The following is a 17,383-nucleotide window of genomic DNA, read 5'->3' on the forward strand; positions in this document are numbered from 1 at the left end:
TGGCCGCGAGGTGACTCTTTATACACGTACCGTGCGACAGTGACATCACCTCCACGAATCACATTTTCCTCTGAAAATGCTGTGCCTACTCTAGCTATAACTAAAATAATTGATTGCTAGAATTGATAAAGCATGCTTGTTTTTTCCACTGACAGCATTTAGGCCTTCAGCTAACACAAACTGGCGCTTTATTTACATAGGGTGCTTCAAGCGAGCGACGGTTGTCAGCTCCGCAGAAACCAAGACCCCCTCCTTCTCCTGGCCAACACCTCTTTCCCATCCTGTGGCCAGCTCTGTCCAGTCTGGAGGTCTGGGAGCAGATCCCAGTTTCTGAATACGAGCGTCCATCCCATCTGCAGCTTGCCTGCATGACGGGACGCGCACCGCCTGTCCCGACACTCCGGCTTACCAGGGAAAACAAGGTGGGCTCACAGAGCTGGACCTGCCGCGGGCTTCGGTCCTCTGGTGCGAATGACAGAGGAACCAAGGTGGTAGGTAGGGTGTGTTGGGAAATGCCGCTCCCTCCAGCTCAGAAACGTGGAGCAGCTGGAGCCGGCAGCCACCAATGCCCCCCCAAGCCTGCTCCCCCGTGTCCCTAGTGCCCGCAGCCATCTTCCCCCAAAAGTGGCAGAGGGCTCCCATTTAAAGTAAAAGATTGGCCTGTGTCATATCACTATATGCCACACCGATTGAAATGCTGCCTAACACACAGAAAACATTCGCTAAATCAGATGTTTTAAGTTGCTTTCTTGATGAAAAGGTCTTTGTGGTAACAGTATTTTAATACATTGTGAAGAAAAGCTAACCTATCAGAACAGCAGCAGGATTTCAGAGAAGGCAAACGCTATTCTATCACAACCTGATATATTTTATGGTAGTCAATTAAAATACTAAGTTGAAACATGCAAGTGTAAACATCCTTATCTTTGTTTCACTTCAGTTGTGAATATGTAACCATACAACCTCTTAATGTAATAATCCTGATGATAGATTTGAGGTTTATATTTCACCCTTCACACTGGGGCCGTCGGTGCATAAAGGTGTTTCAAATTCAGTTTGATACTGGCAGTGCTGTAAATGGTAAATAAATGCAACATCAATTTACTGTACGGACACAGCAAAACCACGATGGAGTCAGGAATAACAGACCCTGTGGAATGGAAGGAACGAACTTTGGGCATGAATTTAGCTGGAGGTCTTTCCTGTAGGGCGCTACACAGCATTAAGCACCTCCTGAAAACATGAAATAAGCAAAATAATCTAGTTAATATTTAAATGGATTTTAATTGATTATCTGCCAGGCTATGCTTTCCTGAGCTAGGAGCCTAGGTTTTCCTATGACTGGTGGCCTGCAGTGCAGTCAACAAAAAGGCTGCACAAATATATAAGAATCAAATGTACAAACTAAGCAGCTCGCCAAGTTTAGAAATTTCTCTCTAATGGCCACATTAATGAAGAGGATAATTATCAGCAATTCCTGCTATGCGATGAGAATGTGTAATCGTAGTGAAAAACGCACACAGACTCTGGAAAATAACACACATGCTGAGGACTAAATGCTGGGACAGATTTCTCTGATCTTTGAAGGGAAAGGCGGCAGAGGTAACAGGGGATGGCTCTCCCAGCACACAGCCTGTTGTGGAAAAGCCAACAGAGTGATATAGGTTAACTGACAGAGTAAGTCCATTTGTTTCAATGACATTTATACCAAGGGATAATTTAGTCTCAACGTTCAGAACACAGTCATAGCCCTTGTTTTATTCCCCAAGCAATTTATGTCCAGGGGCATAACTCTAGCAGTGGAATTAGTAGACTACTATTAATCTGTAACTTGTAATACCTTTCCTAGTGCTTATAGTAATGTTGCATGCCTTTGTTGCTGAGCTTCTGTTTTTTTTCAGAAGATTTGCATTCACATAGAATATATTTGCTAGACTTTCTTACTATATTTGGTGTACCACCTGAAGAGTTGCAATTCTAAACTCTAATATTGACAACTGATCACCAAAACTGGGAACACAGCAGAGTTACCACTCGAAATACATGAGATAAAAAAACAGTGTTCCCCCTAAAATAAACAACAGAACACTATTTTAAAAGATAGTTGTGTAGGAAGGAGACAGAAATCTACCATTTAGGCTATACTTTCCTTTTGTTTGGGGGAATCCACACCTAGTGATAAACGGCATTTCCTACTCCTTCACGTGGTGGCATTTTTGGTCTCTCTGCTCAATCCATCATGATGGAAAATAAATCATTAATAACTGTAACTATTTCTTGGTGATATGAAATCCTATCTACTGATAATTGACATCATCAACATCTTTTAAGGAGACTAGCTTTCATTTTCAACATAGGTCAAAATCAAACTTACAACCTAGATGTGGAAGGCTGGTTCCTGCTATCAAATCCATAGGCCACTCCATAGGGCACTGGCTGGTTGATTCCTGCAATGCAGCACAGCCAGTTTATCTGGTATTGCAGCAGGTAATGCATACTTGTAAATACAAAACCTGCCACCTCCCATCAAACTCTTAGTTATGCACTGGGGTTTGATCCTCCTCAGAATTTTTTTTATTTTAATTCAGATCAGAAAACAAGTCTAGTTGTTAAAGGCTCGGCTCTTCAGCTAGATTGCCCAACACCAGAATATTTGTCTGATATAATCAACAGCTGAACTTCCAGAGAACAATGTTTTAATGAGTCAGTAAAACAACATTATATGGCTACCTGACATCAACTGTCTCATCGTGAGCATTTGAACACATCTTTATCCTTTCCCCCCCAAAAAGAACTAATCTTAATGAGATGCTCCAAAATGTGAATGTCCAAAAGAGACAGCAGATGAAACCTAATATTGGTGTCATTTATGATACTCTTTCAATAGAAGACAGTATCTCAAAAAAACCCCAGCCTTCCAGTTTCTCAATCAAAAAATTATATAATTTGTATATTGGTATGATAATAGAAAAGGATTTTTTAAAGTGGTGTGAAAATTCAATACATCGTAAACTCTGGATATCTAAAGTGCCCCTAAAATTGCTCCAAATTTCCAAAAACTGCTTAGCTTTTTCACACACTGAAAAGATAGTATTTGTCCCCTACGTTGTAGCATTTGTGGTTGGCCCATGTACATTTGAAAATGCTGGATTAAATTCTGCACCATGAGAAAGTAATTACAGATCTGCTAAAATATGTTACATGCCACTTTTAAATGCTGTAGTATGAGGTGAAAGTACACTTCATGAAGGCAATGGTACTTTATATATCAGATTAATCCTCAATCTTAACAGTGGAAATACAGATGTTGATGGAACACAGATACTAATGACAACAGTCATGTTCCCTGTTAGCTTGGCCAGAAGTTGTGAAGCAGAACAAAAATTAGGCTGTGGTCCAGAGTTCAGTCATTTTCTGATTACTAGTCAGAATAATGCATACTTAAGAAAATTACTTTGCTCTCCAGGAAAAGAATGTTGAAAATATTTTTTGAGGAAAGAACCCAGAATTTTTTTCACTTCTCTTTAGCATGTATATTATCCCACTCACTTTAAGATATACTATACATCTTTTCATATTTCTAGAGATCACTGTCTGATTGCTCCAATGTGTAGCAATAGAGAAAGCAAGGCTGCTTCCCCCCCCCCCCGTTTTTTTTTTTCTTTAAATTATTCCTTTACAGATCATATGTATTTTTTCCTTTGGTAGCTTCCTGAGAACTTCTAGATCAGGAGAATTACCATTATGTGACACTTCTGAACCTGAAACATTCATACCTTTAGTGAGAAATTAGGTAATATTCAGGTGGTGATTTGAACTTGGCGGCTGAACAATCTCATCCGTTTTTTTTTTTCAGTTGATGGAGACTTCATAGCTCTTTGCCTTTGATTTAAATGCATGAGCAGAAGTGATGAGGATGGGTGGAGACTAGGAGAAAAAAGGAGGTAGGGAAAAAAGAAGAAAATGTGAATCCACCAGGTTCATAACTCAGTTTTCATTCTACCATTAAAAGCAATGTTGATCTAACAAGTTTTCTTTTATAAATAATAACATATTCTGGATTTTCTTGTAATGATATTGGAAATATTTACATAATTTCCATTTGATTCAAGCATAATTTATTTTAGAGTAATTATTTACAGAACTGGTGCTCTTTTCTCCCTAAACTGCAGCCCAAACCTTCAGAAAGTGAAAAGCAAAACATTTTCCTTTGGAGGCGATGTGTGGCAGGCAGGGAGCAGGTGATGGGACTGGGACATGTGGGAGTGACTTTGCATTAGGTCCCTTCCATAGCTAGCATCGCAAGAACAAAATGCTAACCTGTTTCTTTCCTTATCCGAGTAGTGACTTCAGGGTCCAGCAACGTACGTGCTGCATCGCAGTGCTCTGCCTGCCTGCTGGCTTCCTGCCTTCACTCACGTACTAGCATGGGAAGCTGAGAAACTACATGGTTTGTTCAACAGTAGTGTAAATACTGACAGATGTGGCATATAAGGGACCATCAGGAGAGAACATGAGCCCTGAAACCATTATTAAGAGAACAGAAGTAACAGCCAGTGGAAAAGGACATGGAGGGATGGGGCAAAAGATTAGATGGAGAGAGAATGTAGAAGTAGACACTGGAGAAGATGCGGCTGTCCTACAAAATGAGAAGCGGAAGAAAATAGAGAAACAAAGGAGTAAGGAGCACTGATTTTCCTGCCTGACATGCTTTACTGAAACCAGGACCAAATCTCACATTTGAGAAGATTAGTCAAGAGCCTCCTTGATGTTACCTTAGCATCCCTTGTCATTGCTTTAACGCATTCAGCTTGTTTGGATACCTGATTTCTGAGTCCTTTGTGTTGGATAGTGATAAGCTGATCAGCTTTAAGGACTAAATAGTTTCAGTTTCCTCACATTATTATTCCAGTGTGAACAATCACATTTCATAACTCAAAACCATCTCATTTAAGCACATAAAACTGCTAACGCGATTGAGTGAGTTCCAAGAAAGAGCAGGAAAGGTTACCATCTGAAACAAGTTGTTTTGCTGTTCACAAAATGACTGCTTCAGTCTTAGGATTTTCCTTCATAATATCCAGGCTAGCTGAGCTTTCCCTGGCCTGAATACCTGCTGTAATTTCATTCTGCAGCACTTTACAGACGGGTTGGTCACTCTCTACATCTCTGATCTAGTAACAGTTTAGATACTAACTGTACCTTTCGGTGTCTAGCCTTTTCACTGAGCAGAAAAAGTTCATTAGAGTTGGTATTGGCCTGGAGTAAGGACACTTTGAGTCCAAAAAGCTTAAATCAATAATATGAATCAAATACAGAAACTGCAGCTTTGTCCTGGGACAGAGAGACCATGGTGACCGATCATGGTTTTTCAGGGCAATACCCCACATTGCTGGAGTTTTAAGAGTTACTGTTCTTCAGTGATAGGTCAAGTAGGATGGATAACCTTTTAAAATGAATGCTTATATTGTAATATACATATCTTGTGTATTTAAACATAAGTGTCTTTTGCTGACAGAGCCAGTATCACAGTTCATAATCCAACCTTGTCTTCTAATCATCACTACCACCGAGACAACACAAGCCTCACAGACATTTAGTCTCTCCTGTAAAGGCAAGCTGCCTGCCAAGCCTGTGGGAACTAGGACAGTCTCCGAACCACGTTGCCATATTCTCATTGTTCCTGTGAGTATGCGCTTGGCCAAAGGCAAAATTTCTGGTGCAGTCATCAATGGCCTCTCAACGTTTTTGATGCTGTGGATTGCTTGAAGCTTGCAGTTATGCTAAAGGCCCTCAGACATGGCTATTCCTTTTAAATATGACTTCTGTCTCCAGAAGACACATTTGTTTTGGTAAATGAACACAATTTCTGTTACCTTCCTCTGAGGGAATTCTGCAGGGCTCCAGCTTCGATCTTTGGTTTACCTTATTTTTAAGTGGTTTGCATGCCTAGTCAATACCTTACTACCTGTCCTCAGAGGGCATTAATGTTTATTAATAACCTTGATGATGCAATCAAACAACTTGAGTTTGAAAATACAGACACACATCACAGTGTTGGCTTTATTGGTGTCAGGCAATGGAGCAGTTTTTTGGCAAACATCACAGCATATAAGCAGAATGACTAAATGCAAAAGCAGAAAAATAAAGAGACTACAGCGTTACTTTCCAGTTATCAGTAACAACTCTGACATTCCCTAGCCTAACTCTTTTCGGTTTATGCTGGACATTCAAAAAGCATTTGTGAAGTTTAGAGCTTGTGAACAACACTTACCTGCACATCAGTTGCACCAAACAGACCCAGCACAACCAGCCAAGAAATAACACGTGCTGCCTCACAGGCAGCCTGCGTATCCATCGCCTCTGTCTGCTCAGGCAACCAATGGCATCTGCACTGGCTCATCCACGGGCTTCTCTCTGACATAAAGGTGCCAGTTTGGACAAGCCAGCTTGAATACTGCTTCAGCTTGGAGCCTTCATGTAATTGCTCCTATGCCTACAAACTAAACGTCACACTAAGTAACATCAGCTGAAACATCAGTCATCTCTCTTTTACTTAAATAAAAAGCCAGCATAAACTCTGACCTCTTAGAAATGATTTTTTTTTGAAAAAATCAAAAAATGTATAACAAACTTCTCTGTTAACTAGCCAGCTCAATACTGAATGCAATACCCTCACGCCTTTCACATTGTCTCTGTCATTGCCTGCTGCTCGCCCAGAAACATTCTGAGCAGCAGCTTGATGCTGCCTGTCACACGCAGGCTCCTTCACATGCAACTATAGAAATTAGAAATGTTGTACCTTGTCGATAATAGTTGCTGGTTGTAAAAAAGACAGCATCACCCAGATGCCAGCACAGCACACTTCAGCTGTACCTCTCCAGTCTCTCGGTGGATGCAGAGGCTTTCCTTAAGCCACCTGCAGCTCTCTTCTCTGCAGAAACGAATGCATGGTACTCAGCCAGCCTAATATTATTCTGATCAACACTGAATATAACCAGGGAAGCAGCTATTGCATGCCGTGGCATGACAGAATCTCTAGAGAGAAGTTTTTTTCATCAGTCCTGTCCCAAATAGACCACTGTCAGTCAAAGGCTAAAGGAGACTACAGAATCACGGAACTGATCAGGTTGGAAGAGACCTCTGGGATCATTGAGCCCAACCTTTGCCCTAACACCACCACGTCAACCAGACCATGGCACTAAGTGCCACGTCCCATTTTTTCGTAAACACCTCCAGGGATGGTGACTCCACCACCTCCTTGGGCAGCCCATTCCAATGCCTAGAACCGTGTCTGCTGGCATAGGATCTACCTAGCCGTTATGCAGAGGTAAGTCCCTTTGATACCAGTTGGAGATACTCAATATTCACCAGCTTCTAAAGTTAGCACCACTTCTCTAGGTGCTTGAATCTGTAATCACATTTTAGACATCCACTTTTGAAAGCTGGGGGCCAAGTGACCCCATTCATTTTTATCCAGGCAAGACTGTAGTGGCAACTGAGGAATGCGATGCATCTGCAATTATGTATTTGCAGTGACAGACCATTGCATGTGGCAGTGGAGCGGTTTTTAGACTTTCTGGACCTCAGGTGGTTTTTGCTGCTAATACCATTAAAAGCCTATTTACTGAAACAGCCCATAAGGCAAACATCAGACCTGCAGAAACAACATCTGAAGTGGGAGAGACCCTCTGAACTCCATGAAATATTTACAAACAGCTTTAGGAGCCTTGGGATGAAGTAAAGTACTTTCAAGCATAGACAGAAAACCTAATGGATATAAAAATCCTTTTTTAGCTCTCGGTGAGATTTGTTTTCACAGACCTAGCTATGATATGAGAAAATGTATGAGGTCATCCAGTCTGCCACCTCCTCTTCCAGGAGAGAAGTGGTCCCAGTGCTATGTTTTATAACACTTGGCTCAGCCTAGTGCTGCCTGACTCAGACAACAGAAGCCAAACCCCCTTCTTGGGAATCTTCTCATTTTTTCTAAATATTTCACATTGTGGAATTTTCCCCAGTATTCCATCCAGAATAATTCAACATGTGCATGAGCATTATCGTGTTGATTTCATATTTATCCCCATAGACAAGTCTAAATAATTTCTCAGCCAGCATGGTGGTGATGTCCCTCTACTATCTGTCTACAGTTGTGCTCCTCACCATTTGGACACACTATAGCTGTGCTATGGCTGAGCCTTCACAAGCAAATTCTTCCTGATGTTTTCATGTCTGTTCTTTCCTCTCTGTACTCCAGACATTATTATTATGACACTTGAGGAAAAGGACAAGGAAAAGTGAGGAGAAAGAAGTGAACAGAGGAAAATGCCTTTCTTCATGCTACCCCAGCTGTGCAGGCACAGAAAGATCTGTAACTGTAAATATCTGGCCCACACACATCATTTAAGTTTTACCTCTAGGATTTATGATAAGGGTATTGTTTTCATTTCTGCTTTCTCTTATATAACTAATAAATCCTTTTCTTTTTTAAAAATTATTATTAGAACCTTTAAGTTCTCCATTGTTGTTTAGATAGTTTAGAGAAAGGATGCTGCCCCTAGAAGAGGTTAAACAGGAATAGTTTCTCCTCTCACACATGTCTCAATATGAAGACGAACAGAGAACGTCCCCTTGAAGGATTTTGTTTCCAGGATCTACTGCCAAGGGATTATACAAGAAGTGTCACAATCAAGCAATTACAGAGGATAACTGAGTTTAAAGGAATCAATCTGAGATCCCCATAGCACTTGTATTTCTTTGCATATTATCCTTTGTGCTTTAAAAGAAAGAAAAAATACAAGCCAGTCATTCCCTCATCAAAGCAGCCTTTCAGATTCATGAAGCTTTTCCAAAATATATAGACTTTGTTGATTGTTGTTTTTTAAAATTATCCTAAAATGGCCTTCAAACTTGAAGTGGTAGAGGAATATGTACACAGATACTTTAAAATTTCAAAAATATTTACAGTTTAAGAAATAGCTGTGATTTTTTTAATTTTTACTTTCTGACCTGATCAAGATTTTTTTTCAGCACTTGAAATCTCTAACATCCCAAGCAGAACAGCGAACACAGTAACTTACCACAGCTTATTTTATGTGTTAAAAATGTCATCAACTCTTGCATGCAGTCATCTCTGAAATAAAGCTCTGAAATATGCACAAGTCCAAGTCCCACCATAGCCAGACTAAGCTGCTCTTTACACAAGGTTCTCCTGGGGTAAATTCCCATCCTAGAAGCAGCTTACCCTCGTGACACTATTCACTACGCGATCATTATTCTAATTTTACTCTTGAGGAAACATAGGCAAGTAAGACAAAGCATTTGTCTAAACCCATAGAGTTAACTCGGATGCATTTTGCTGACCCATGTAAACTCAGCGCATTGCTTTAATAAGTACAATAAACTCCTCCCACATTAGGAGCAGCTTTTTTCAAGTTAATACTTTCCTGAGCAGAGCACATGTATTTTAAGACAGTGGTACCCTTGCCAGAAAGCAAAACTGCCTTTTTTTTTTTTCCTCCCTTCCACCATTACAAAGTATGGTCATATGCAAGTGAACTTCTGTCTGCAGGACTTTCAATAGTAAGAGTTCTAGGAATACCTGCTCTCTCTATAGGATATATACAGCAACTGGGTCAGCCCATTTACAAAATAACTTGTGATTATCAAGGCAATACTCAGCAGCTATGACTGTATTATACCAGGGTATAATTAAAGACAGACATAGTTAAAGCACTGTAAAATAAAGAAGCAGTGGCACTTAATAAAGCTGTTCAGGACTGGGAAGAGGTTAGGGTTTTGACTCTCGGTCCCTTGGAGATCAGCGAACCAGGTTTATTCTGATCAAGAATTAAAACATCTATCTAAACACCTGCTGAGGACAGTCAGCTCATACCCTCAGGAAAATAGGGAATTTTGTAGCAAAACACAGCAGAGTTTGAATGGTGAAAAGAATCATTGTAAGGGGAAAGCCAAAGCTAAAAATCTAATTGAACTTATTTGTACATAAAATGGATACGCAATAGCTGTTACCCCTCAGAATATGGCTGAAACTCTCTTTCCCCTCGTAAATACACATATTGCATTAATAGCTGGCATGATGTTTCAGGATTGACTTCCAATTTGTCGAGATCCTGTGATTCACAGAATGTGGTCTTCTACAGGCAATGTCTATTCCTAAATGACAGAGCACAGGTCAGAAGGGAGGTAGGAAAGTGCCTGTTTCTATCCCAGCTATGGAGAGAAGGCTGTATTTTCTGGAACAAAGTAGTTATGCTGACACTCCTAAGCAAGCAATGGGTTATACTAATACTAGGATATACTCCAATAATGGCTGAATCATTGTTATTTTACGTTGAAGTCTCAGGGGAGGGGAAACAGCCATTTTTGAGAAGACTTAGTTATAGCAAATGAATACAGAAGAAAGATAATGAGAAATTAGGCGGGGGAACCTTTCTCGTACTTATACTGCTCTTTTAAGTTACCATTTTTTCCACTCCATCCACTTTGCTTTTGTAAACACTGCAGAGAAAAGATGAAAATCAACAATTCAGTCCATTTGTTTCACATCTGCTTACTTCACAGGCAGTTCCATCAGTTTCGCTCCCTTTTTGGATACGCTGCAGTAAGTGTCTTCCCAGAGTATGTTCCCAGGGCGATGCTTTGATTCTAGACCAGTTTTTCTCTGGCAGGTTGCAGACAAAGTGGATCCTTATAGATGACTAGCCAAACAAGCCTTTCGCTTTCCTGCTCATGACAGGAACTTCTCAAAATCCATAGCTAGGTGGCTTGGAGTAGACAAAGAAGAACAGATCCAATCCTCAAGCCTAATTATCTAATATTACACCCCTGAGTCCATATCAGTGTCTAGCAAAGTGACGCGCTAAGATACAGAATACCTGTAGCATTCACTGCCCTCAGTAGGCTCTGTAGATGCTCAGTCAGTCCTTAAGGGTGCTAAATGTGGATTCAGAAGCATAAGCGTGGCAAGTCATGCTGTATTTTATATATCGTTATATGTATACTCCTAACCAGGTCTCCCCATACACACAAAGTTTAAGGCCATGCATACTTACTTTACTGGAGCAGGACCATAGTTCACTTTTTAATGCATGCACACCTTCTGTCTCTTGCATGTTTATATTGTCAAAGCTTTAAGTGTTTCACAGGAACAAAAAAAGATGCTGTTGATTTTTCATCTTAAATTGCAGAGAAAACATTTTTATTGATCTTTGGTTTAATTTTAGAAGACATCAAGTTCTTGCCGACAAAGCTGTTGTAAGTACAATCACCATCTGTCCAAAGCTGCTGCAGTAATTCTGAAGAGGTTCAGAACTGGTTTTCCTCTCCACCAAAGCAAGCAACTGAGCAACTTCACCCCTCACAGCCATAGCCAGAAACACAGTGTCAGGCAGCAGCAACCTTCCTACTCAGGCAATTCCCTCTCCTATCTAGTACGTGGCTCCCTACCACTCCTTTTCCTGAAGAGGACTTCAAGAGAACCAGACTGCTTCCCATCAGCTGCACGCGCATGTCCCAGGAACCAAGTACTTCTCAGAGGGCCCATCAGAGGTTCTGGGTACTTCAGTACCAGACAGGTCACAACCCACAGAACACTAAAATGCCATAGGCACATTAGAGTTAGTCAAAAGTTCTAAGTTACTAAAAAGATTTTAAATTAGAATAAGAAACAAATTTACCACTACAGTACAGAGCAGATACATATTTCACTGACTTCTATAGCATTTTGTTGACTGCAGTAAGGTGCTTCTCCCACAACACTGCAGATCTCCTAAAATCAGCTTCTCTTAGAGCTTAGAGAACCAGGTAACAGTAAGGATACTGAACAAGAACTACAAACTATGCAGCTCACCAGAAACACCTTTAATACAGTCAGCACCTCTTCAATTAATAACCATGGTCAACTACAATCGTTGAACTGTTACAAATTTATGTAGATCCACTGATTTCAATGATCCGATCCCGTCAAATACACTTAAAACTGAACAAGCTTGGTTTAGAAAAGGTAGTAGGATAGTACTGCTCCTTACTTCAGAATGCCTCTGTACACTAATCAAGCGTACCCCAAGCTAACTGCGCAAACACTTTCTGCTCCAGTCACTCTACATTCTTAATAGCTCTCCTTTACTACCTCAAGGATGTTCCTCTAAGCTTACATGGTCTGGAAATTAAAAGATGCTGTTTCAGGGCACACACAGGCAAGATGCACATGTGGCCAGGCACAGCAGCACAGCTGCATTCTGTACTTTCTATTCCCTGACAGGGATGGACAGGTAAGAATGGTAGATGTATGCAATCATTAATATTAGCAACACTGAAGGAGCCTAGTGATAAAACCACATACTAAATACCAGTAAAACCATTCATCACCATATGAAGTATTTCATACATGTCCTCCAGGCAATCAAAATAAACTCAAAATCCTTTTCTTACAGTAATCTTAAACATTGTATTTTAATTAGTAGGGGACCTCAAACTGGAAAACAGTTTGAGCCTTCATATTTCAGCCTTTTCTGTTGCAGTACCTACATATTCAGGGTACAATGAGAGTGCTGTGGGCAGGCAATGGACCATGAAGTATTGGTCAGGGCAAAATGCAGAACAATGGATTCTAACAGCAACTTTAAAAAACAAAATTAACACTAAAGCTACCTGAAGTGAAACTTGTTATAATAGACAAGATGACAAGCAGCAGTAGAAGTAGAAAACCTTATTTTTTTGTGGCCACATGCAAAACAGTGTTGGTATTAACCCAAGAAAGTAAAACTAACAAGGAAAAGAAAACAATTTTCCAGATCCAGAAAACCTGAAACAGCTACAGGTGTTTGCAAGAAAAACACTGAGCACTTACTTTTTTACTATTGTTTTTACTACTTGGGTAAGAGAGGGCTCTGACAAACTAATGTGCTACAATATACAGTATATTTCAACCACAGAAATTCAAAACCAATAAACCCACAAAGACCCAAGTGCACTCCCAAGGTAGACTCCAGTTATTTCACAGTGTGTTTCTTGTGCCCCACACGCAGCTCACATGCCAAGCCCTCTCCAGCTGGGAACAGAAAGCCTGGGTTGCAGCTGTTCTCCAGCATTTCCAGAGTAGTTAATTATATTGTCCAAGTGGCACTATTTCTTCTTGAGAGCTCTCTTTCCTTCCCCCTTCTTTGGTTTTCCCTTCCCACGGAGCTTCTTCAATCGCCTCATCTCCTCCTTAAAGTCCTGATGCTCATCCCTAGATGGGGGAGGAAAGGAAAAAAAAAGTTTACTGTATTTCTTGGAATACCTAGATGTGAAAGGTTCTTTGAACTGTATGATAATGAAAAAACCCTGAAAACTTTTTTTAACAGTGATGTTCATATTGAAACTCACTGTAATGTATTCAATGTTACTGCTACCAGGAATTTTGGACTGAGTAGCATGAAAGATTTCCTCTAATACTTTCAGAACTAACAAGGTTGCCCTTTTCAGCAACAAATGGTGTGTGCATATATATATTATTTCCATTGCATTTATTGATCCGCTGTGTTTAAATGAGCAGTAAAATATAAAAATCAGCAAGAGACAAGAATGAGAATTTCCCCCTTCTTGTCTAGCTCAGCAGTCTAGCAATAGCACATTGTGTTTCTGTGCTAGATACTAAGTTCAGGTCATTAGCTTCTAAGAAAACAGGTGCATGCTGAGCAGTAATTACAGTACATGACACTGCTCTCAGATGACTTCAAGAATGAGTTATGAAGAAAGCATCAGCTACTGGTAGAATCTTAATAGGAGAATAAAACAGGAAGGAGGATAAAGTGGCTGGCAGAGATAATGAATCCTCAATAACGTTCTAATAAATTCTGTTTAATCTCTGTCCCTGTATTTTTCAGTGCAAAGGTATTTCTCACAAGTCACAACTGCATCCCAAGTGGCCTAAGATTGCTGCACTGCTACTTTTAAACACAACCTTTCTAAAAAAGAAACACAAAGCTTGCAAGTTATTCTCAGGCCCTAGTAGTCTATGACTCTTCATTACATATTTCTGACCAGTAAATCTGATCCTTTCTGTGTCAACAAACAGCTATTCTAGAAAGTGTCTGCATACTCACCTAAACCAAGAGCATCCTGCATGCAATCCTTGATGGCTAGCTTTGTGATACTAGCAATAGAAATTAATCTGTTTGGAATTTACAGAGTTAGCAGCCTCACTTTTAAGGAATTTCTTTAGTGCTAGCTGACTGAAGTCAAAGAACTGTATTTGACACCTGCAGTTCTTTAGCAGCACAGTTTTTCCTAATCAAGACTGTGGAAATTAATTTAGAAATTACAGAACCAGTTTGGATGAAGGTGGAATTAACAAGGCTATTTAAACCACATTTGAATTTAATTTACTTCATTTATTTTAAAGGATAAAAAGCACCTCCAGCCTAACACAGATTTTCCTTCTCTTCTAAATTTCACTTATTAGCTGTTCAATGATTGAAGACTATATGGTAAGATTGTCTTAACGCAATTTTTGTCTTAAGGTAACATCACCTCTTTGTAGCATATTCATTTGCCATATTCAGATCTACAGTCCCACCTCTTGTCTATGAGAAAGCTCCCTACCCTTCCCCCTAAATCCAAAGCAAGAACTATTTCTTATTTAACTGGTTGCCCATAACTACACTTGAAGTCTTTCTCACAAAAGGTTCTAATTATGGTAAAATTACTTAGACAGTAGTCACTTACTTTACTCTCCTTGCCCTCAATGCAACCATCAAATGCATATTTCCATATGCACTGTATTTGAACTAAGCCTTTTTCTACGTTCTTCTTTTCCTTGAGGGAAAAACCTGTAACAAAACACACACCCACCCCTTTCCCATCTCCAGTCATGCTCCCACCCTGTAAGCACAGAGATTACCTGTACAGACCAAAGTAACGGAGTTTCTTCATGAGGGCGTAGTAGGTGTTGTGAGGAGGATACCAGCTGTAGACCTCCTTCTGCTTGGCCAAAGGCTGCTCACTAAATAACTTCACTACTTTCATAGATTTTGAGTCAGTTGGCCTGACGACTTCTCCAAATATCTGAGCACTCAGCCTGGCCATTCGAAGGGCATAACTTGAAACACTGGACATCTCCCAAGGAAGAGAAAAAAAGACGGATCTTCCTGCAAAAGGAACACAAAAGAGCCACAACTCTAAGATGACTGACTATTGCAAGCTATCCCAGAATTAAGTCAAACAAAACAACTCATTGTACACTGACCACACGTTTGAAGTCATGCATTCTTTGCATGAAATCAGTCTAATTCTTAGTACATAATCCTGCATATAAAGAATGTCTACACTAATTCAGGTACAATTGCCATACAGCAATACACTGTAAAAGTACCTACACTGAACCACAGTCTACCATGGTTAGTTTATTAGCAGATCCCACTCAGCTTGCTTAAGGCTAACTTTAAACTCCAGTCACAGGAACAATTACAGTGCGAACTCTGCCAAAAATGGTGCCCACTGTGATGCCTCTGACTTCTACACAAGCACAAGGTAAGATACCACTTAAACATACTGAGGAAACAACCTAGAAATTTTTCTCATAAAAATTTCTCACCCTATTTAAAACATCGTAAGAACATTGTTACAGGCCATCTAGAAAAAATGGCCTATCAACTGTAAAAATAAATAAATCATGTTTCTTTACATGAATCACACAGATCTCTCCCATCTCAACTCCCTTCCCTTGATCACTTCCATCAGCTTTTTCTCCATTTTCTTTTTAGTTTCTCCTTATATCTATTCTTTTTAAGAGAGAAAGAAATCATTTCCCCATGGTAGATTCTTTTTCCCAAGAAAATCCCACATCAGCAGCTTCCCATTCTCTTTCAGCCGTCTCCCACCTAAAGACATTTCTGCAACAAAAATGCTCTGAGGACAAAACCATTGTTATTAGGCCACCAGAGACAACATCCACACTCTTAAAAGAGTGTGGAGAAGGGTTTTCTCTCAGCTTTCCCACCCGTCCCCATTTTTTCTCTTCTTTGCATCTTTACTTTACTCTTTCTTTGCAGAATGGGATGTAATAGACAAGAGTCCCGTAATCCTGTCTTTGAAGCTGGATGTTGCCTGTACTGTGCCTTTTTGAATAAGTGATGACATAAGTCTCCAGAGAAATTAAGTAGGGTTCGTTCAAGTGCACTACATTTGTTAAAGTTTAAAATTCTTGTTTTGAGAAGCATTGCACAGCTGATGCCAGAAGATGAGCATAAAAATTTAAAGAGCATGGAGCAGGGACAAGAGTAATCAGCAGGACAGGACTAAGTCCATTTTAGTACGATAACAGGGAGCCTGTTGTTTAATAACACAAATCTGAAGTATTCATACCCTCAATTACATATGTCTGCCCACCGGAGGACCTGATGTACAACTGTCTGCTTTGATTTACTCCTGTTAGCAAAGCACTAGAAAGGAAGCAGGAAAAAAATCAAGCATGAAAATAATACAAGTTATCTGAGTCAAAGAGAATGGAAAGAGTAACAAAAGGGAAGGCAAAGTGTCAGAGACCTCAAGTTAATGCAGTAGGCCTAGTGTGAGAAGCTAGAAGCTCTTAAATGATCACAGGGCAGCACTTCAGCATCTACTACATGGAGAAATGATGACTAAGTCTTGCTACATCATCCATTTCAGAACAGCCAGTCCTCATTCCTACATTCAGAGATAAAGCAACACATGGTCCCCAAAACTCTTAATCACATCACCACTCTGAAAATATCACCAAACTGAACTCAAAACACAAAGCTTGCTTAGTGTCTTCCAACTGCAGCCTTAAAACGAAAATACTTTTGACTCCTAAACAATGCAAGCCAGTGGTCTGAGGGACCTGTTTTCACTTCAGAATTGCTAAAGCAATCTAAATAGCCCAAGCCAATGCTGGAAACCTCCATTAATCCTCGCTAGTCTAAGAACGTTCGAGAGATAAGAAAGGCAAAGGCTACAAACTCCCAAGTGCCAGAGCTACCCAAAGCCTGTTCTAGGGCAACTGCTGATGCTGCAAGATGCTAGCAGAACAGTTTTGGTTTTGCCACTTAGAGCGATATTTTCAGGGTCACCTACTGGTAATTAACACACCTAAACAAAAAGCAAAACCACCATGCTGTGCTGCTTCTTCACCTGCTCCCCACTCCTTATTGCTACTCAAAGCCTTTCTTTCCCATCCTAGGCTGGGTTTTTTCTTCCCGACTCCCTAGCTTGTCTCAGATCGATTCCTTCAGGAGAACTTTCCATTTCCAGAATTACTTTTGATTTTTCCATGACCACACGGGAAGAGAAGCCTGCCGCGGGCCACCGCCCGGCCAGGGGGGCACCCGGGCGGGACACGGCCAGGCGCAGCCCTGCAGCA

General features: G+C 40.4%; 1 protein-coding gene across 1 annotated transcript; it reads right to left on the reverse strand.

The window, feature by feature from the left end:
- Window positions 1–13,108: 13,108 nt before the first annotated feature.
- Window positions 13,109–15,127, reverse strand: MRPS33 (mitochondrial ribosomal protein S33). The gene is made up of 2 exons (XM_009702249.1): window positions 14,906–15,127; window positions 13,109–13,252 (listed from the first exon to the last, which is right to left on the reverse strand). Exons 1-2 carry the CDS (start codon window positions 15,118–15,120, stop codon window positions 13,147–13,149), a joined length of 321 nt encoding a protein of 106 aa, XP_009700551.1. The 5' UTR covers window positions 15,121–15,127; the 3' UTR covers window positions 13,109–13,146.
- Window positions 15,128–17,383: the final 2,256 nt, after the last annotated feature.

This window comes from Cariama cristata, unplaced genomic scaffold, assembly GCF_000690535.1.
Source record: "Cariama cristata isolate BGI_N322 unplaced genomic scaffold, ASM69053v1 scaffold37196, whole genome shotgun sequence".
Lineage (NCBI taxonomy): Eukaryota > Metazoa > Chordata > Aves > Cariamiformes > Cariamidae > Cariama > Cariama cristata.

What these genes read in the sequence shown, in the direction of transcription:
- MRPS33 (XM_009702249.1), bottom strand. Translation starts at nt 15,120, where the DNA reads ATGTCCAGTGTTTCAAGTTATGCCCTTCGAATGGCCAGGCTGAGTGCT. An exon ending in CGTTACTTTGGTCTGTACAG is followed by an intron (nt 13,253 to 14,905) that starts GTAATCTCTGTG and finishes TCCCCCATCTAG; the next exon opens with GGATGAGCATCAGGACTTTA.